Source organism: Pongo pygmaeus, chromosome 6 (assembly GCF_028885625.2).
Source record: "Pongo pygmaeus isolate AG05252 chromosome 6, NHGRI_mPonPyg2-v2.0_pri, whole genome shotgun sequence".
Taxonomy (NCBI): domain Eukaryota; kingdom Metazoa; phylum Chordata; class Mammalia; order Primates; family Hominidae; genus Pongo; species Pongo pygmaeus.
In genome coordinates, this window is record NC_072379.2 from 150297176 (window position 1) to 150318178 (window position 21003).

The window sequence follows — 21003 nt, forward strand, 5'->3', positions numbered from 1 at the left end:
TTCATCATGGGATTCCTATAAGTGGTGATTTTTCCCTGATGTGTAAAAACTACTTAATAATGAGGTAAAATTGATATTACACCTTTTATAGAAACCCATCTGTTGTGCAAAAAAAGCATGTGTATTTGGCTAAATACTGAAACCCAGAGGGGCACTGCTGTTGCCAGGAGCCAGCAGGGGCTTTGAGGATGCCACCAGCTGCTGGAGGAAAGCAAGGAAATGGGCTGGCCCTGGTGGCTTGGGAGCAGACCTGGTCCAGAGTGCTTAAGAATTAAGAGCACGACTGGGCAGAGACCACCTACCCACAGGGCAAATCCCCAAGCTCCACCCCCATGGCCAGAGAGTCCCATTGAGAAAATCTGGAGTGGCTTTGAAACAGCCCGGGGGCTGGCAGAAAGGCTCAGCGGAGAACCACACTTTGGGCAACACAGTCCTACAGCTCTGCCCTCAGTCCCACTGGAAGCCCCGCCCCCACCCCAAAGACTGAAGCATCACCCAGAACCTGATGGGTGGAGAGAGGGACTGAGCAGGTGACAAGTAGAAGGGTGAGGGGAGCGTGCAGGGAAGCGGTACGGGCTGCCGACGGCTGCAGCCTGTCTCTACCGTGGGCACACAAAAGAATCAGGCCGGTGCCCCCTAAGCCCACCTCCCCAGAGGGCATCCGACCCGGGAAGCCTCGCTCCCTGCTAGTCATTCTTCCTCGCCCCTTCCAATCCCCGCTACTCGCTTACCTGGTCCCTGCGGGTCACCCAGGGCCCGCCCCTGCACGCCCCCTCCGCGCCGGGCCTCCCACTCACCTGCGGCTCCGCGCGGGGGCGGTGGGCACCGGCTGGCCCTGGCTCTGTGTCTGGCTCTGCCCGGGCGGGGGCGCTGCTCGCTTGCGGGCGGGCTCCATGCCCGCGGGGGCCAGGCCGGGTCGCACGGCGGGGCTGCCCATGTACGGGGAGCCCGGGGGGCCCATGGGCGCCCCCTGGTGGGGCATCCGGGCTCCAGACGGCATCCCGGGACGCTGGGGGTGGGCGGGGGGTGAAGCAGAAACGGGCACCAGTGGGTCAGACCGGGGCCCCCCGCTCCAGGCGCGGTAAGCCGGCGTCTCCCCTCCCCCACCAGACCCTCGGCTGGTGACCCTGAGCGCTGAGCGATGGGTGGGAGCGATGGGTAGGAGGGGCAGGGGCGCCGGAATCTGCGCGGCTCTGGCGGAGGGGCTTGGCGTCTGGCTGCAGGAAGCTAACTGAAGCCAGGCACCGCACAGGGCATTGCGAGCCTCGGGGCTGCGGAAGGTACCGCAAAAATGAATATTAATGGCGCCTTTCAACCTTTCAAAGATGTTCACATCCACATGCTCCTCTGCAAGACAGCCTGAGCAGGTCCTTTCATCCCCACTTGACGGATGGGGCCACTGTGGCTCAAGGAGAAAAATGACCTCGCCAAGGTCACACAGCTCATCCTGGCCCGGGCAGCCCCTGAAGGGCTGCCTCCTGGGGGCCCAGGGCTTTGCTCTCTGCGGCTTGGTTGAGGTCCGGTACCCGGCTCCCTGCTCCGACTTCTGCTCCTCCTCCTGCTCCTCCTCCTCAGGCTCCACTTCTTGGGCGGTTCTGCCTGGCACTCACTAGCTCCTCATCTCAGCCACTCTGCTCCCTGTGTCCCTGCTTTTGACCCTTGGGTCCCAAACCCCACTCCCCTCGGCTGACTCCAAGTCCCCACATCCAGGGTCTTCGCTGACGAAGCTGCCCCCATAATTTGCTCCCAGGTTGACGGCTGGAGGCAGGGCAGGCAAGGGCAGCCTGCCGGGGCGCCCCAGACCCAGCCAGGATTCTCTGATTGGGAGGAGGGGAACTGCGTTAGAGGTGGGCTGCCCAGGGGGCCTGGGGTGGGTCAGGGCAGTGACACTTCCACTCACATTTCCCTTCCTGTCTGCCCAGGTCAGCAGCCACCTCCTCCTCTTCCCATCCCCACCCCAGTGAGGTCAGCAGTCAGGGTTCACAGGGGCTGTGGAGACTGAGAGGCGGCGGCTCCTCCTCCCTTGCCACTACCCCTGGGTGGTCAGATGGGGTGTAAATGAGATGCAAATGCATCGAGCGAAGTGTTCCAAACCCCACTTGTCCAGACTCCAGAAGGGAGATGGGGAGGGCCAGAGAGAGTTTCAGGGGCTGTGAAACAGAACGAGCGGGGTGGGATGGGGACTGGGACCACGAAAGCAGGAAGAAGATCAGAGGGCAGGGGATGCAGACCCTGGCACTGTTAACATGGACACACCACCCACCTCACCCCCAGGCACGAGGAGGGGCCCCCCGGGCTTGCTGTTTTCCTTCCAACTGCTACCTCTCCCTCCTGGTCCTCCAGGCTCTGTGTCTAACCCTAATGTCCTCCCACCCTCTGTCAGCAGCTGTCTCTGCCTATCTCTCCTGCAATGAAACCTGCCTGTCCATGTGTCTGCTTCCCTCGCCCCACCTGACCCTGTCACTCACGCCTCCAGGGTAGCAGCCCAGAATGGGGCCCAGGCCTGGCCACCAGCTAGATGGGGCACTGGGGCTCACAGCCACTCAAGAACTGAAGCACTAAGTTGATCAGATAAAAAAACCAGTCCACGTGTACAGCCTCTCCCCACTAGATGGGCCTTTTTAAAGGGGCTCCCACCAGCAGCCAGGTTAGGACTGGTAACTCAGCTAGCTGACATGGACACCTTGGGAAGTTACCCCCAGGGGTCCCTGGGGCTGGAGGACAGGCCACTCCAGGGAGGCCCCCTCTTCCTGTCAGCTGCTCTCCGCAGTTATCAAGGCCAGGGATACTGGCTCATCTGCTGAAGAGGCCCTGAGAGGGAGGCTTTCAGAGCCCCCAGAGAGCTGTGCCCGCCACCAGCCCCACCCCCACGAAAGGCTAAAATCCTAGGGACTCTAGCCTTACTGAGAAGGTGCCTTCCTTGGGGTCACACCAAATTTGGCCATAGTAAACCCGACAGCTTCCTCTACACAGGGCCTCCACTCCCTCACCCATCCCAAGAGTCGCAGCCCCTGCTTCTCCCATTCCCCACCCCTCCACACCCCTCCCAGCCGGGCCCTACTGACTCAGCTCCAGCCTCCCGGGCTCCCACGTGCCTTCACAGCCTGCCTGTGGCAGGACAGTGCTCCCCTGTCCCTTCGGTCTCTAGGCCTCATGTCCCCAACTCCAGCCCTTCCTTCACACCTTCGAGGAGTTAAGGACATCAGTTCTGGTGGCTGAGTCCGCCAAGGAGACCCTCAGAGCCCCTAACTTGGGCTAAGTCCCTAGAGCGGGCCTCTCCCCCACCCTGAGGCAGAAGCTCCAGAGCCCTCCCGCTGGGATGCAGAGGTGGCTCAGCCTGAGAGCTTCCCGCTACAGTGCCTCCAGGGTCACCTGCTCCTTGCTCCGGAGACACAAGCAGTGACACTGTCCCAACGGATGAACAGACAGCCCAGCCCAGCCTCTGCCATGTCCCCATCCCCCACCCCCACCCCCAGGGCAGGGGCAACACCTGGGCCCACAAGGAAAAGAACGAAAGTCAACCTGTCGGCTACAGCGAGGACCCCCCCACTTGGGGGGGAGAGTCCCCAAGTCCCACCCCCGCCCCTGACAAGAGCCATGCAAACGCCTCCCTTCCCCGCCTCGCGTCAGACCCGGCCGGCCGCCTGCCTGGCGACGTGTTCGGGTGCCAGGGTGCCAGCACAGTCCCGGGGCCGGGCCGTGGGCCATGGCGCCCCCCACTAGAGGGGTGGGAGAGCGGGAGCGCCCTCCCGGCCCCTCCCGATCAGCCCTCCATTCAGCCCGAGCCAGCTCGCTCGCCCTCCCCCGCTAACTTTCCCCCACTCACCACCCCATGGACCAGAAACTCAAAAAGTTTGCTTTTCGTGGCTTTGCGCGCCCCTCCGGCAACTTCGTCCGCGGCCATCGGGGTGGGCTCAGCGGCTCCTCTCACTCTCTCTCTCTCTTCCTCTTTCTTTCCCTTTTCTGCCTTTTTTTTTCCTCCAACTCTCCCCTCTGAGTCCTGCTGGGCTCTCTCACACTTCTACTCGAGCGGAGTGGGGAGGGGGCCCCTTCAGGGCTGCCCTGACGGCCCACGGCCCACGCCGCCGCCGCCCGCCCGCCGCCGCCGCCGCCGCGGCTGCCGCATTCCTGCACTGATAAGACAGAAATAGTCCGGCGGCCCGGGGTCTGCCTGTTGACTCGGCGGGGACGGGGCCGCCTGCCTTTCCAAGCCCGCTGTCCAAACAGCGCAGATAAGCGGCGAGGCGCGCCGACCAGCCCGGCCGCGGGCGCTGGGCAGCAGTGCTGCAGCCCGAAGCCGCCGAGGCCCGCGGGAGGCGGCGCGGGGAGGGGACGCCAGGGGAGGCGGCGGGGGGTCGCCGGCCACCGGCTCTCGCCACAAATAGTTTCTCCGTCAGGGAATTCGCCGGCCGCGCCAGGCAGGGAACAGTCAGTTCCAACTTTTCCCCCAGCGGCTCCTGCTGCATTTCTGAGGCCCTTTCCCCAGAGACCTGGCAGGCCGAGCAGGGAAACATTCGCTGGCAGGAACCGGGGGAGCCCGGCCCGCGAGGCCTCGCGCCTGCCCGGGGCCGGCGGCGGTGGGTGTGCCCGGGCGGCGGCGTGGCCCTGCGTCCACAGCTGTGTGTGCCCTTGTCTCACACGCCGTGTGTGTCCGCGCCCTTTTGTGGCGTGGCAGCTTATGTGCGTGCAGACAGACGCCCTGTCTGTGTGCCTCCCTCCACGACAGCCTCCGTGCGCGCGCGCCTGCGTGTGTGGCAGGACGTGGCCTGTGCCTTTCAGCTCTGTGCGAGGCTATTTCTGGGTATGTGAGTCTTTGTTTGCCGCTCTGTGAGAAAGTGAGGGCAATAGGGGAAGTATTTCAGAAAGAGGGACAGGGATTGTGCTCAGGAGAACAGGAAGAGAATCAATGTGGGGAATGGCGCAGCGCCAGGGGGGTGCTCGGGTGGGTCCGTGGAGAGAACGAGGCAAGCCGGGCTTGGTTTCCTTGGGGTGGGGGTGGAGTGGGGTTAGGGGACCCAGAGGAGTTGGGGCAGCTGGGCTGGGTATAGTGGGTATATTGGGCCGGCCTCAAGACCCCAAAGAGAGGGGTCTTGAGGCTGGGGTGTGGGGTGGGGTGGCAAGGGAGCCCCAGAAGGGGCGTGTGGAAGGAGTTGGCAGTCCCTGGAGTGGAGGAGGGACCGGAAGGAGGAGGGGCAAATCCTGACATACCCAGGCTGGGAGTCCTGGGCCTACCCAGGTCCCCAAAGGCCACGCCCCTTTTTCCTCCTTCTTGGGGAGGAGCCCGTGGGCTTTGGAACAAGGCCCCTTGGGTCAAGTTTGGGGGTCTGCTGGGGCCTCACTGTGAGAATCCAGGTGAGGGCAGGACCATAGCCTAGTGCCTAGGGGAGTTTGTTGAAACACTTACTTGAAGTTGGGCCCTGAAGACTGAAGGATACTGACCCTAAACCCTTCAGAATGCCTTTGCCCAGGGGGTCCTTTCTGCCTGCAGCCTGATTTCTGATGGCCCTGGTTGTGCTCTTGGCTGTCACTGTTCATTTAGGTGCCCACTGTCAATCTGAAATGTCAGGGAGGGCATCTGGTCCAGGATGCTCCTCCACCACCCCTAGCTTGAAAGGGGACCTAGATATCCCCTTGCTACCAAATCTCTCCCAGGGCTTTAGCCTAGACTCCCCCACACACCACCCCCCCCCAACACACACACACAGAGCCTGGGCCCTGGGCCCTGACAGGGTGGGGATGGGTGGGTGGCCTGCCTCTGTCTGCCATAGGTCATGCTGCTGGGAACCTGGGGAAGTGACTTACCCAGTCTGCCTGCTAACCTCCAAAATCCCCGCTCACTCCCATTTCTTAGCCCCTGCCCCCGATTCTTTTACCTGGAATGCCCTTTGCCTGCCCTCTGCCTTCCCCTCTGCTTGTCCAGATCACACCTATTCTTTGAAGCCCAGCCCAGGCCCCACTTCCTCCAGGAAGCCTTCCCTCATCCTACTTGTGTGCAAAGATTTTTCTCTTCTCCAAATGCTCATTGCCATCTACCCAGCACCATGAATTGGCATTGGACTGGCCTGACGTGCACTGTGCTTTAAGGACATTAGCTTTGCTTTCCCAGAGAGGCTAAGGTCCCCATAAGGTCAGAGACTGATCTTTAACTCCCACTCTTCCTCCGTGCCTGGGCACAGGAACTCAACAGTACCCCAGATACCTGATGCTTGCAAAGCTCAATGAGCCAATGCATGGAGCTCATACTCTGCCATTTACCTGATGGTGTGAGTTACCATGGGCACCCCCACCCACCACGGGTGCGTCTAGCAGGGGCGTGGGAAACCACAGGCCTTGAAGGTTCTGGGGGTTGGAGATAGACACCCCTAGGCTTTGTTAAAGCTCAGTGTTCTCAACTATCGAAGAGACCTTCTGGGAAAAGAAGACAGCAGAGGAGACGCTGGGCCCTCCAGTTTGGGTAGCTGGGAAGTTTGAGGCAGGGCCTGGGAGATCCCGGGCTTGGTCTTGGTGGTGGAAGAGGTTGCAGGAGGTAGTTAGACCAGGGGCTATGGTGAGGCCCCTGTGGAGGAGCTGGTGAGCTTCACCCAAGTCCATACATAAGCCCCCTCCTGAGCCACCCCTCTGGGAGACATCCTTAAGTGTACACAGACAATAGATACACCTTGCACACATACCCTCCTAACACACACACACCAGGCACACATACCAATGCAAGCGCCAAAAGGTCGAGGAAGCCACATGGCTCTGCACACACAGGCACACCTTGAGCACCTCCACATCCCATGGTGGGCCCCATTCACAAGGCAGGCCCAGACACATTTGCATACTGCTTTTAGGTGGGCGACAGGAGGAGCCTTCAGACCAGAAAGCTGGGGCGGCGCCAGTGTGGGGGCCCGGGCCAGGGCTCCCTCCTCACAAAGGCCAGGATCCCCAATGGCTCAACCCCAGAAGGGCGCTCGATGTGCCACGCCGCTGATGGCTCCTGCGGGTGGGAAGGAGGCCTGGGAAGAGCCTGGATTCCTCCTAGCGCAATAGGGCGCCCGCCGCACTTGGGGCAGGCCGTGCGCCTGTCGGGGGCGAGGGCGGCCGCCCGGCGCCCGGCGCCGCAGTCCCCCCTGCCGTCCCCCCATCGCTCCTTCCCTCGCTGAAGCACCACCAGCACCAAATGGCAAAGCGCCGCTCCCCGCGCAGGGAGAGATGCGCCGCGGCCTGCGGGACGGGCTCGGCCGCCTCGCCCCCACCGCGCCCGAGCGAGCGGGCGGCGGCCGGGGAGCTGGGGGGCTCGGGCCGGCCCGGCCCGCGCCGCCCCTCCCTCCGCCCGCGCCGGTCCCCGGCCTGGGCATGCGCGCCGCGGCCTCCCTCCCGGTGAAGGTCAGCCCGGGGCCCAGCTGCAGGACTCCGCGGCGGCCGGGGAGGCGGCGGAGGGAGGAGGGATGCGGGGAAGAGACTTAACTCCTTCCCTGCGGGAAGATGGCCACCGAGGCCGGGCCCCAGCCGCAGTCCCGCCCTCCTTCCCTCCGTGAAGGTCCCAACACGCGGACTCCGCTCGGGGGGCGCGGCAGGAGGAGCGGGAGAGCGGGGAACATGGAAGAAGGGGCTGGAAGGAGAGAAGAGAAGCTGGCGAGGGGATAGGGAGGAAGGGAAGGGAGGAACAAAGGAAGCGAGACTGGAGGGAGAACGGATTGCTTGGGAGAGCTCTTTGCTCTACTCCCTTTTCCCTACACCCCCAGCAATAAAGCTCTCCTTAGGGGAGTACGATCACCCTCACTGGGGCGGCCTGAGAGTGTGTGTGTGTGTGTGTGTGTGTATGTGTGTGAGAGAGAGAGAGAACGCGAGAGGAGAGGGAGAGAGAGAAAGAAAGAGAGAGAGAGGGGGGGAGAAAGTGAGACCACTTGGCGCTCTGAGGACCACAAAGCCTTGGTTTCGGTGTTCTGGCCATCCCTAAACCAGGCCCCACTTTCCGCCATCCAGCCTACCTGCCCGGGCTAAGCCCCAGCCCCGGGGGACCTCTGGCTAGTCCTTGGGGTCACGCCCAGCTCCAAAGAGGGAGGAGGGGAGACTGTACCTCAACCCCCGCCTCTGGTGACGGTCAGCAGAGGGGACGCTCCGCAGGCCAGGCCAGGGGCATCAGGCACCTTCCTCCTCCTCCTCCTGGCTGCCCCTATGCTGCTTCCAGGCCAGGGCAGCTGTGCGCCTCCCTGTTTGTGTTGGGATGTTTCTGTACCCCCGACACTCTCTGCTGCTATCAAGGGGGCTGTCTCTCTGTGTGACTTTGTCTTTCTGTGTCACTTTTGCAAACATACACGAAAGAGACAAATGCAATATATAGAAGCAAAAAACAAAGAAAAACTAGGACACCGAAATAATGGTGCAACCTTGGGCAAGTCGCTGTACCTCCCTGTCCCTCAGTGTCCTCAGAAGTGAAAGGAGAGGCTTAAGTCAGAGCATTCCTAGAGCCCTTCCAGCTCTGAAATCCAAGAATTTCCTAAGACAGAGGCAGGAACCAAGGCAGACTGGGAGGAAGGAGGGGGACAGAGGGAGGGAGCAGAGCGACGGAGCTCGGAGCTGTGCCGGGAAGCAGACCCGCACCGAGTGAGTGGGGGCTGCTCACCAGGAGTGAGGCCTGGTCCCAGCTCAGCACCCCCTCCTCTATGGGGTCCTCAGGGATGCAGCCCTCCCACTCACTCCCGCCATCCTCCCCTCAGAGTAGCTCTCTCTGGGTGGCTCTGCCCCTGTCATGCACACCTGGCTGAGCCCTCACCCCTACACTTTCAGCATCCAGCCAGCAGGGTGGGCCTTACCTTGGGGTCCCCAGGGTCCTGTGCGAAGGTTAGTGGAATGAATGAGGCCTCCTTCCTCTCTTTGCCTGCGTGGGATTCCTCAGTCTAATGGGATGCTCCTTGATACCCCTCCCACCACACACAACACAATAAACTGCTGGTGGCAGGAGGAGAGCGGGGCTGGGCCACTGGGCTCTGAGCATCCCGCTGGCCCACAGGGAAGGCACATTTTGGATTCACAGCAGGTTTTTTCTCATTCCCCATTAATGAGGTGGTCGCTTGTAGCAGGTCACACACCCCATAAAGATGTGCCACACAGGCCTGGTCCCCATTTCTGCAAGGACAGGGCTGGGCTGTGGGATGGTGTTTACGTGGGATCCTGAGGGGTGCTATAACTTCTCTCCCACCTTCCAGGGTGTGGCTCTGCCTGGCGGGCAATAGGGCCACATCCAGGGACCCTGAATTGGGCAGTGCCCTGACCTGCTGGCTGTATGGCCCCTGGAGGGAGGGATGGGTCACTCAGAGCCATCCTCATTCTCCTCTCCTCTCCCTCCGGATCAACACCTGGCACATCTGGCCAGATTCAGTGGCTTAGATGTGGCTGAAACCCAGGGCAAACACAAGCGGATCGCATGGCCTCGGGACTCATAGGGTGGTTGAGACTCCAAACAGTAGCCAGTCTTTCCCTCTCCTCCTCCCAGGTGTGTGGGAGCCATCTCTGGCTCCACTGGCCTCCTGGTTAACAGGCAGCCAGGGCTGGGAAGCTCACCCACCCCCATAATATCCCCTGGCTCTGCTAAGGCCCTACTCCTGCCCTGCCCCAGCCATGTCCCAAATGCCTGAGGTGCCAGGGGAGTCACCCAGTGCATGTCTGAGACATCCTACCCACCTCCCCATCTCTCTACAGATGCTGGCTGCATCCAGATGTTGGCTGCCAGGGATCTGGGGGGCAGCCTTGTGGCTTCTGGTCGACTTGGGATCTGCTCGTGTCGGGCCGTGTGGCCCTGGGAATGCTGTTTCCTCCCTGGAGCTCTGTCCTTATCTGTGACATGAGGGTGCTACTGCCTTCCCTCCAACCTCTGCCTCTGGAAATTCTGGCAAGGCACAGAGTGCTGCCCACTTCACTGGGGCTTTGGGCCAGGGCCCTGCCTCTTCCACCCTGCCTGGTGTGGGGAGGCCTTTGGCCACACTGCTAGCTGTCTCCACATGTGTCCTGTGTTCCCCAGGCCCCAGCCCTCCTCTTTCTTAGTGAGGGGAGCCCCATTCTGGCACCTCCAATTCTCCTCTCTGTCTTTTGCAGCTAACAGCTCCCCATGACAGTGTCAGGACAATCCTGGTGGCCCAGCATCCTGCCCCTCACCTCGGGAAGCTTCTGAGGACTTGTGAGGCAGGAACGGGCCTCAGCTACTGCTCTGAACAGGTGTTCAGGGGGATTCCTGCCAATCACTGCATTCTGGGGTCTGGGTGTCACCGGAGTGAAGAGAAGTGAATAGTTATAAAAAGTCCATCTGCATTTCTCTAAACAAATTTTTGGGAATATTAAATCAAATGGCAGCGGGCAGTGGGATGTGTAAATAAAACCCCCGTGGAAGTGCTGCGCGGACTCGCTGCCCAGCTGTCCTTGCAGGTCTGACACTACACCTTCCACTCTGCACCACGGGGCCAGGGGAGCCCTTGACCTGCCCTCGGCCCTGAGGGCACCAGGTTCAATCTCATGCTGCCCTTTATCCCCAGCTGCGTCAGTCACCACAGAAAGCTCCAGACCCCTTCAACTCCTGCACTTTGAGCCCCACTAGGCCCTAGACCCTCCTACAGTTGCCATCTCTCCCCAGCCCCTGAAACCCTCCTACTGTGTGGTCTGTCCTAAGGAACATTTCCAACATGCTCCACCTCTTCTGGAAGCATCCTCTTTGCCTTCCAGAAGCAGATGCCAGGCTCCCTTCCAGCAGTGGCTCGACCACTGGCCTCAGGGTGGGTATGGCCCCCCGTTGCCCCTCACTGCTGTTTCCAGACCCCTGGCTCTGCATCTTACCCCCAGCTAGGGAGCCTTCATTCATGCGGATTCTGGCTCCTGGCTCATGTCACTCTCTGGAGCACCACTCCTGTCCGGCCTGCTGCATGCTCTTCCAGACATCTCTGGCCTCTCCGTTCCTTGGCAGCTCCTCTTCCAGCAATCCTCCCTGTTCCCTCAGCTATGCGCTCCCAAGGTCATCTCTTAGATGACTGCAGCAACTGCAGCCCCCCACTTTCAGTCCCATGCACCCCACTCGCTGACCACCATCTCCTCTTTTTCCTCTTTCCAGTTCACCCTGTCCAGCTCCCTGACATCCAAATCCTGTGACTCCTCTGGAATCTCTGCTTCATTTCACCACTCTGCACCCCTCCCCACAGCTACCCCTTGGTCTTACACATTCAATCTCCTGGCTCTTTTGACAGTGACACATAACACACAATTGACCATTTTAACCTCTCTTGCATGTACTTTTTTTTTTTTTTTGAGACGGAGTCTTGCTCTGTCACTCAGGCTGGAGTGCAGTGGCACGATCTCGGCTCACTGCAACCTCCGCCTCCTGGGTTCAAGCAACTCTGCCTCAGCCTCCCAAGTAGCTGGGACTACAAGTGCCTGCCACCATACCCAGCTAATTTTTTGTATTTTAGTAGAGACGGGGTTTCACCGTGTTGCCCAGGCTGGTCTCAAACTTCCTGAACTCAGGCAATCTGCCTACCTCGGCCTCCTGAAGTGCTGGGATTACAGGCACGAGCCACTGCGTCTGGCTTTTTTTTTTTTTTTTTGAAACAGAGTGTCGCCCTGTTGTCCAGGTGGTGCAATCTCAGCTCACTGCAACCTCTGCCTCCTGGGCTCAAGCAATTCTTGTGCCTCGGCCTCCTGAATAGCTGGGACCACAGGTGCACACCACCATGCCTAGCTACTTTTTGTATTTTTAGTAGAGACAGGGTTTCACCATGTTGGCCAGGCTGGTCTCGAACTCCTGACCTCAAGTGATCCGCCCACCTCGGCCTCCCGAAGTGCTGGGATTACAGGCGTGGGCCACTGCACCCGACCCCTTGCATATACTCTTGACTCTCTTAAGAGGTAAATCCAGCTTCACCAACTCCTCCCCTGCAACCACACACCTGAATTTGGCTAGAGAAAGACACACAGCCACCCCCCCGGTCTCACTGTGGATTTGGCACGAGCTCAGCTGGCATCGTGCTGCCCGGCAGGCCACTCTTCCCACAGCACAGTCACATCTATGCCCACTTCCACACCCCAATAGGAGTTTTTTGCAGCTTCTCCCTCCTCTGACTTCCAACCTCTTCTCCATCCTCCTCACTCCCAGCTCGTGCCCATTTTCCCCTTCACTGAAAAAAAAGAAGCTTCCGAAGAACTTCCAGAGCCTCCCACCACACCCTCTGCCTGCCAGCAGCTGATCCCATTCCTCCAGATGAGCTATCTGTGCTCCCGACTACAGCCAGCCGTGCCTCCGTGTGCCAGCTCCGTCCCTCCTCCACACCAAGGACACTGCTCCAGCAATTCTCTCCCACACCATCATTTCATCAACATTCCCCTCTCCCCTGGAGTTCCCCCAGCAGCATGCACAAGTACTGTTACATCCCCATTGGAAATAAGCTCTCTTCTTTCATTTTTTATTACATTTTAAAAAATAGAGGTGAAGTCTCACTATGTTGCCTGGGCTGGTTTCCAATTCCTGGGCTCAAGTGATCCTCCCGCCTCAGCCTCCCAAAGTGCTGGCATTATAGGCGTGAGCCCCTGCACCCGGCCTCCTGAAACAATCTCTCTTAACCTTACTTATCCTACAGGTTGCTGCCCAGTAGCAACAAAACTTCTGAAAAGAGTTGTCTCATTTGTGCTCTTCCATTCTCCCTGAATCCCAATCCTGTCAGATGCAGCTCCCGCTGCTCCACTGAAATGCTCCTGGCAGGGCCACCGGTAGCCTCCACATTGGCAAATGCCGCCGTCAGTTCTTAATCTACTGCAACCTCCGCCTCCTGGATTCAAGCGATTCTCCTGCCTCAGCCTCCCGAGTAGCTGGGACTACAGGCGCCCGCCACCACACCCGGCTAATTTTTGTATTTTTAGTAGAGACGGGGTTTCACCATATTGGCCAGGCTGGTCTCGAACTCCTGACCTTGTGATCCGCCTGCCTCGGCCTTCCAAAGTGCTGGGATTACAGGTGTGAGCCACCGCACCCGGCAAAGTTACAACACTCTGTCCTCTTTCAAATATTTCCTCCCGTGGAGGGAGGACACTTCCCCCTCTTGGCTGACCTCTTGCCTCCCGGGTTGCTCTTTCTGAGTCCCCGGGGACCATCCAGTTCTCCTTCCCTCTCCATGCAGGAGTGCCAGGACTCAGGCCTGGGTCCTCCTCACCTCTCCATGCTCACTTCCTCAGAGATCTCATCCTTTTTGCGGTCTCATCACGTCCAGCACCACCCGTATGTCGGCAGCTCCCAGTTTCCTCCAGCCCGGTCCTCTCTCCCAATCCTTGGACGCATCTATCCAATCACCTATTTGGCATTTCCACCTGGGTCTTCAGTGGACAGCTCAAACATGGTCAGTCCAAAATGAGCTCCTGCTCTTTTGCCTCAAACCCCATCCTCCACCCAGTCTTCTCCCTCCTTCCAGCTGCCCAGGCCCACACCTTGGAACACCCTGGACCCCTGCCTTTCCCTCACACCCCACATCCACTCTGAAGGCACATCCTATTGGCTCTGGCCCCAGCAGCCCACTGCTTCTCACCTCTCCCTGGATGCTGCCCGACCTCCAAACCACAACTACCGAGTAGCCTGCTTCCAGCCTCACCCCAGCAGTCTGTTCTCAACATGGCAACAGGTTCTTTAAAAAGGGAGTCAGGGTCAGGCGCGGTGGCTCACGCTTGGAATCCCAGCACTTTGGGAGGCCGGAGGCGGGTGGATCACTTGAGGTCAGGAGTTCGAGAGCAGCCTGGCCAACATGGTGAAACCCCATCTCTACAAAAATACAGAAATTAGCCGGGTGTGGTGGCATGCAACTATAATCCCAGCTACTTGGGAGGCTGAGGCAGGAGAATCACTTGAACCCAGGAGGCAGAGGTTGCAGTGAGCCAAGATTACGCCACTGCACTCCAGCCTGGGCAACAGAGTGAGACTCCGCCTGAAAAAAAAAAAAGAAAAAGAAAAAGAAAAAGGGAGTCAGATTATGTCATTGCGCTGCTGTAAACCCTCCAGGCCTTCCATCTTATTCCAAGCAAGGGCCAAGGTCTTGAAGGTCCTGCAGGATCTGGTCTCATCCTTACTCCCTGTCCCCTCTGCTCTCACCTCTTGCTATCTCCCCTGCCACCTTCTCTCTGCCCTGGCTTCTGGGCTCCCTGTGGTGCTTTGGAAACTCCAGGTCTGTGCCAGCCCAGGATGCTCTTCCTCTGGCAATCTACATGGCGGACTCCTCACCTCCCAAAAGCCTTTGTTCACATGTCTCCTTCTCAATGAGGCACAGTCTGTCTCCCTGATTAAAAACTGCAAGCCCTCTCCCTCCACACACCCATTTCTTTTATTCCCCTCCACTTTCCCTACAGGACCCTACCCTTCCACCCTTCTATATCATCTACTCCCTTACATTGATGCCTAACTTTTCTTTTTCTCCATTAGAACATAAGCTCCAGGCCGGGTGTGGTGGCTCACACTTGTAATCCCAACACTTTGGGAAGCCAAGGTGGGTAGATCACCTGAGGTCAGGAGTTCGAGACCAGCCTGGCCAACATGGTGAAACCACATCTCTACTAAAAATACAAAAATTAGCTGGGTGTGGTGGCAGGCACCTGTAGTCCCAGCTACTCTGGAGGCTGAGGCAGGAGAATTGCTTAAACCTGGGAGGCAGAAGTTGCAGTGAGCTGAGATCACACCACCGCACTCTAGCCTGGGTGACAGAGAGAGACTCTGTCTCAAAAAAAAAAAAAAAAAGAATGTAAGCTCCAAAAAGCTAGGGGCTGTGTGTGTGTATGTGTGTGTGTGTGTTTAAAGGAGGCAGGGCTTTTTATCTGTTTCCTTCACTGCTAAATCCCAAGTACCCGGCACATGGCAGAGCCTCCAACATGTGATGGGTGGAGGTGAAGACAGCCCACTCCGAGCCTGTTCAGGATCTTCAGCACGGATTTCCAAATGCCAGCTGAGGTCACAACCTGAGATTTGTTGTTTTTTTTTTTTTGAGACAGAGTTTCACTCTTGTCACCCAGGCTGGAGTGCAATGGCATGATCTTGGCTCACTGCAACCTCTGCCTCCTGGGTTCAAGCAATCCTGCCTCAGCCTCCTGAGTAGCTGGGATTACAGGCACGCACCACCATGCCCAGCTAATTTTTGTGTTTTTAGTAGAGACGGGGTTTCACCATGTTGGCCAGGCTGGTTTTGAACTCCTGACCTCACATGATCCACCCACTTGGCCTCCCAAAGTGCTGGGATTACAGGTGTGAGTCACCATGCCTGGCCGAGACTTGTTATCATAGCAGTAATAACATCGGCTTAGATTTGTATAGGACTTTACCATTGACCAAGCACTTCCACACACAGTAACCTGTCTGATCCAAACAAATAACCCTATCAGGTTCCTGGCAGGGTCCCCATTATAAAGATAATGAAAATGAGGCTCTAAGAAGTTGTGTGACTTGCCAAAATTCACTGTGCTATCACAGGGTGGGGCTAGGATTGCAAATCAGGTTTCCTGTCCTCAAGGTCCCTGGGTTTTCTCCTTTACCCCAACCTGCCTCCCCAGTGTCCCCGTGCTAAAGCTTGCCTGCTGGGGGTAGTGACGGACTAACCAACACACGCACCCCACCTTCCCCAAACACCTGCCTTTTAAAGAAGGAAATCAAGATCCCTGGAAGCCTGTAGAGCTAAGCTGAATTACCCTTAATTATCCTTTTAAACACACCCCTCAAAATCTCAAGCTGATTGTTCGAAACATTGGGAATACAAATTCTAGAAAATGTGCTACTACCAAGGTGTCTGAAATAAAGTTCAATGGATTTGAGAAGGTTCCCTTTGTTGCTGTGGAAATATTACTTTTTAGCCAAAAACAAGAAAAAAAAAGTGAATGCTAGTTAAACTTGGAACAAGCCCCTTGTTCCCGTGGCTTCTGTGGTCCTCACAACCAAGTGTCACTCCTGTGCAACGTACACACCTGAATCCCATGGTGACACGCCACCCCGCCCCCTACCTGGACCTCAGTCGGCTATCCTTTGGGAACACGTTGTTACCCCGACATAGCCAAGCGGTGCCCTCGGACAGCCCCCTACCACCTCGCCTTGCCTTCCTGGTGCCACTTGGTACTAGGTTTGGAGAACTTGGAGGATCCAACTGGCCCTTAAGAGGGGTAGGAGAAGTGATGAGAACAGCAACAGGTTCTGTCTATGCCGAGTGGACCACCAATTTCTTGGAGAACCAGGCAAACGTAAGTGGGATTGAGAAGAGATGGGGCTTGTGAGGCTTGTCCATGACCAATGACTTCACAGTAAGCTCAGCATCTTGCCGTCCCCACACAGCACACTAGTAACTCAGCAGACTTTACTCTGGGCCTCAAATGGCTACAGTGGCACCAAGAAACCTCATGAAGACTCACCATGGGGTGGGCGGTGGGGAGGCGGCAGATGTTGGGGCGTGCTCTCGGCAAATCCTTGTAACTAAGGCTGGCTGTGTTCTCCACCCCTGCCTGAACCCACTGCTCTGGGCAGGGTCTCTGCAGTCCACAGTGTGATGGCTCCTAGCCTGGATTCTAGAACAGGGTTTCTCCAGTTGGCACTGCTGACAACTCAGGCTGGACGATTCTTTATTGTGGGAGCTGCCTTGCGCACTGTATGATGTCAGGAGCATCCCTGGCCTCTATCCTCTACCCAGTGTGGCAAACAAAATATCTCCAGACATTGACCCTTGTCCCTGGAGGGTGAAATTGCCCCAGGGTTGAGAACCACAGCCCTTGAGTCAATTGGTTCTGGGTTCAAATTCCACCCAGCCACTGAGTGACCATAACCCTGATCATGTTACCTGACCTGTCTGAGCCTCAATTTCCCCATCTGCAAAACTGGGGGTCCCTCACGTGATGCACGGGTGGATGTGAGGATTAAAATGTGGTTGAGCATGTGCAGAATTCAGCACAGTGCCTGGCACAGGGTCAACACTTAACAAGCAGCAACTGTTAACATCAGCTTCCCAGTGGTCCTGCCTGCCTGTCCCACAGCCTGGATTCCCTGTGGCCTCAGCTGCTGCTCATCTGCCTTATCTCCCAGACTTGGATGATCCTGCTGCCAACCAACCCCCAGCTAGGGTGGGGCACAGTGGAACCAGGGAGCTCTCAGAGCCCTTCGGCGGCAGGCTCATCAAAGACGCCATGGCAGGTACGGGCGAGGGCCGAGCTGCCGCTCTTAGAAGCCAGCCAGGTGATCATTCACAGTGGCTAATTATGGCGGCTCTGGGAGCCCTGCGGGAAGTGTGGGATCTACTCAAACCGCTGGACGCTTCCTTGGGCAGAGAGCAGCCACAAATGTTGTCAGCATGCAGGGGTCATGCTGTGGGAAGCCTGTGGCCCCGCAACTGAGCTGTGGGGGCTGCAGCTCCAGCTGCAGGACAGGAGGGAGACATTCAGAAGCCACCACACGTAGCACATCCATTGCACTTCAACCTTTTTTTTTTTTTTTTGAGACAGGGTTTTGCTCTGTCATCTAGACTGTAGTGCGGTGGTGTGATCACAGCTCACTGCAGCCTGGACCTCCTGGGCTCAAGCTATCTTCCCACCTCAGCCTCCTGAGTAGCTGGGACTACAGGCACGTGCCACCATGCCCGGCTGATTTTTAAATTTTTTTGTAGAGACAAGGTCTTGCTATGTTGCTCAGGCTGATCTCCAACTCCTGGACTCAAGGAATCCTCTCACCTTGGCCACTCAGAGTGTTGGGATTACAGGCGTGAGCCACCATGCCCAGTTTTGGGACTTAAATTTAAAAAGACTTTGTAAGGCCAGTTATTGGCCTAGAAAAGCTGAGGTTTGGGAACTGCTGGTAACGGCATCTGAGGAAAAGCAGGGCCTCCTCCCACCTCGTGCGCTCCTCTGCCTTCTGTCCTCTACGCGTTCAGTGAGCACCTCCTTTGGGGCAGCTCCTGGGAAGTGCTGCCCATTTACACGCATGGCATGGCCTCTGCCCTTGAGACCTGGTGGTCATCGAGAAAGACAAGATGGATAGAGGGCTTTGTGCCAGGTGTGTCCTTAGGGCCCCGCGGGAGCATGGAGGAGGGGCCCCTAACAGGGTGGGGCAGGGCTACCCCCACAGGTGTCTCAGAGTAGTGACACCTAAGCAAGATCCTGAGCACAGCCAGGGAAAGCCCCAACTGGGTGGGATGGCCAAGGCTGGCATGGGATGCTGTGGGTCTCAGGGGCTGTGCCTCCTTGGGCACCTCTGTGAAGGTCAGGGGAGAAGCACCCAAGACTCCTGCTTTATCTTGGCGAGAGTCATGAATAGCGGAAAGGGCAGGACAGGTGCCCTGCAGAGCCCAGCAGGCTAAAACTAGTAACAGGGAAGCCAGCACACGCAACTCTTACTGGGAGCAGCCACTGTTTGTTCTGAGCTCAATTAATGTTCACAGTCACCCTACCTTGCGAGTACAATCCTTAACCCACCTTATGAGTGGGGAAACTGAGGCCTAAGGAGGCAAAAATGACCGGTGCAAGGTTGCAGAGCTAGTAGGGGTGGAGCTGGGATTTTCATCCAGGTAGCCTGTGTCTAGCCTAGATCCTAGCCCAGAGACTGTGGGCAGACTTGATGGGAAGAAGCGGAATGTGCCAGACACTCCTGCTAAATATTTTTTTTTTAATTAAAAAAATGCCAAGGGGTGTTCTGAGGGATTTAAATCAAGGCCGAAGCTGTAACCACAATTTCAAACCTGGGAGGCAGCTGGGGAGGGAGGGGAGAGAGAGGCAGGATGTCCATGTGTCCACTAAGGCCCTACCACTTTCACCAAGGGGGCCTCCTCACCAGCCTCAAAGCCCTGTGTTTGCCCTCTCCAGGTTCCACCTTGGAGAATGTCCCTCTTATCCCTCCAAACCTCAATCCCGCCCATCTACATCGCCATATCTTTCAAGCCATCCAATTCCCTCAGCCCAGCTCCAGGGTCTGGCCATTTTCCATGCTGTTCCATGGTTGTTATTAGGAACATCTTCTTCTCCCTTTGGCCCTTCTATTTCATCCACAGGCAAATTTTATTGGTTTCACCATTATCTGATCTCTCAAGCCCACTGGTCTCTGCATTTTTTCTGTCACCACCCTGGTATAGGCCAGCACCGTCTTTCTTCTGCACTGATCGTCCCATCTCTCCATTCGGTCTCTCTCTACAGCATGGCCAGAGTGATCTTTTAAAAAATGCAATGAGGACCATAGTACATCCTTGCTTAAGATCTGACAATGGTTTCACAGCACTGACAGAATCCAAATTCCTTGCCAGGGCTCACAGGGCTGACCCCACCTTGTGGGTGCCTTCAGCTCCACCAGTCCCTATCTGGTCCTCAAACTCACTGGGTCCCTGCCCACCTCAGGACCTCTGCACCTGCCATTCTCTTGACCTGCAATGATCAGCCACTGGGTCTGAAGGTCAGGTTCCTGAAGACAGGATTTTTTTTTTTTTTTTTTTTTGAGACACAGTCTCACTCTGTAGCCCAGGCTGGAGTGCAGTGGTGTGATCTTGGCTCACTGCAACCTCTGCCTCCCGGGTTCAAGTGATTCTCCTGCCTCAGCCTCCCGAGTAGCTGGGATTACAGGTGCTTGCCACCACACCTGGCTAATTTTTATATTTTTAGTAGAGACGGGGTTTTGCCATGTTGTCCAGGCTGGTCTCGAACTCCTGACATCAAGTGATCTGCCTGCCTCAGCCTCCCAAGGTGCTGGTATTACAGGTGTGAGCCACCGCACCTGGTCAAAGTCAGGATTTTGCCCCAAAACAGAGAGGAGCTAATGTTAGCTTCTGCCTTGGAAAGTGCCCCAGAATGGCAGTGGCTTTTGGCACAGGGTGTGGGAAGAGAAGAGCATGATAATAGGCCATCCCGAAGCCCAGGGTGAGTGCTGTGAAGATGGTCTCACACAAGAAGCCACCAGGCCAGGCCGGGTCAGCGCCTGGGGTAGGAACTGTGGGAGTTCCTCTGGAGGATGGAGGCAATCACCCTCTAAAGACCTAACTCCTCAGCAGGCCACCTCCTTCTCCCTGATGCGGAGGTGAGGAGGTAAATGGTGGGATCCATGGAGTTCTGGGGAGCCCAGTGGAGCTGGGCCCAAGCCTCTGCTGGAGGCAGTGTCGGCAGCCAGCATGGGGAAGAAGCAGTGGTGGTGGCGGGAAAGGGGGAGCAGACTGCGGGACCATGCCTGGGACTAGCTGGGAAGGTGGCATACTAACTGCCCAGGGTTACTGCCAGAAGGGGAGGCTGGAGGCTGCCCTGTGGCTCTTCATGGAGCCAGGTGGGGAACTAGTGTTCCAGCAGCCCAAGGGCCCAAGGACTGGACAGTGGCAGGGAGTCAACCTGTCCCTCAGGGCGTTGGCTCTTCCTGTGGTGGGGATAGCCCAGGGTTTCGAACCCGTCAGCTCCCTGAGGCTCTGACCATCTTGCTCCTCTGTAAGACACATCTCCAAATTCTGAAGGCACCTGTCAGAGTCCCCCTGCTATGGGTTGAACTGTGTCCCCCAAAATTCATATGTTGGAGTCCTAACCCCTAATATATCAGAATGTGACCTTATTTGGAGATAGGGTCCTTAAAGAGGTAATCAAGTTAAAATGAGGTCATTAGGGTGGGCCCTCATCCAATAGGACTGGTGCCCTTACAAGAAAGGGAAATTTGGGCACAGAGACTTGCACAGAGAGATGATGATGTAAAGAGACAGAGGGAGAGGATGGTCAACTTCTAGCCAAGGAGAGAGGCCTGAGACAGATCCCTCCCTCACAGCCTTCAGAAGGAACCAACTCCGCTGACACCTTGATTTCAGACTTCCAGCCTCCGACACTGGGACCAGGAATCTCTGTTGTTTAAGCTGCCAGGTCTGTGGTCCTTTGTTGAGGCGGCCCTAGTGACTCAACACCCCCGCAGCTCTGCTCTTCAGGACTCATCATGAGACCTGCCTGCTAGTCCACCTACCACCTGGGCCTCCCCTTGGAACATCCTCTGGTTTGCCCGATGAAAGCAAGGCCTCCAAGCAGGGTGCAAAGCAC

At 57.4% G+C, this 21003-nt stretch overlaps 1 protein-coding gene across 6 annotated transcripts in view; it reads right to left on the minus strand.

Annotated features, from left to right (window-relative positions):
• SMARCD3 (SWI/SNF related, matrix associated, actin dependent regulator of chromatin, subfamily d, member 3) overlaps positions 1-21003 on the minus strand; it is a 38367-nt gene that overhangs the window by 5705 nt on the left and 11659 nt on the right. For 2 of the 6 annotated variants that reach the window (XM_054494105.2, XM_063667986.1), the window contains exons 1-2: positions 3827-4101; positions 798-1009 (exon numbers count right to left, since the gene is read on the minus strand). In XM_054494105.2, the coding sequence (XP_054350080.1) occupies positions 798-1009; positions 3827-3904 (290 nt within the window). In that variant the 5' untranslated portion in view covers positions 3905-4101. Of the gene's footprint in view, positions 1-797; positions 1010-3826; positions 4103-7973; positions 7995-21003 lie in introns of those variants that run through there. The other 4 variants (XM_054494106.2, XM_063667987.1, XM_063667988.1 and 1 more) reach the window with 3 other exon arrangements.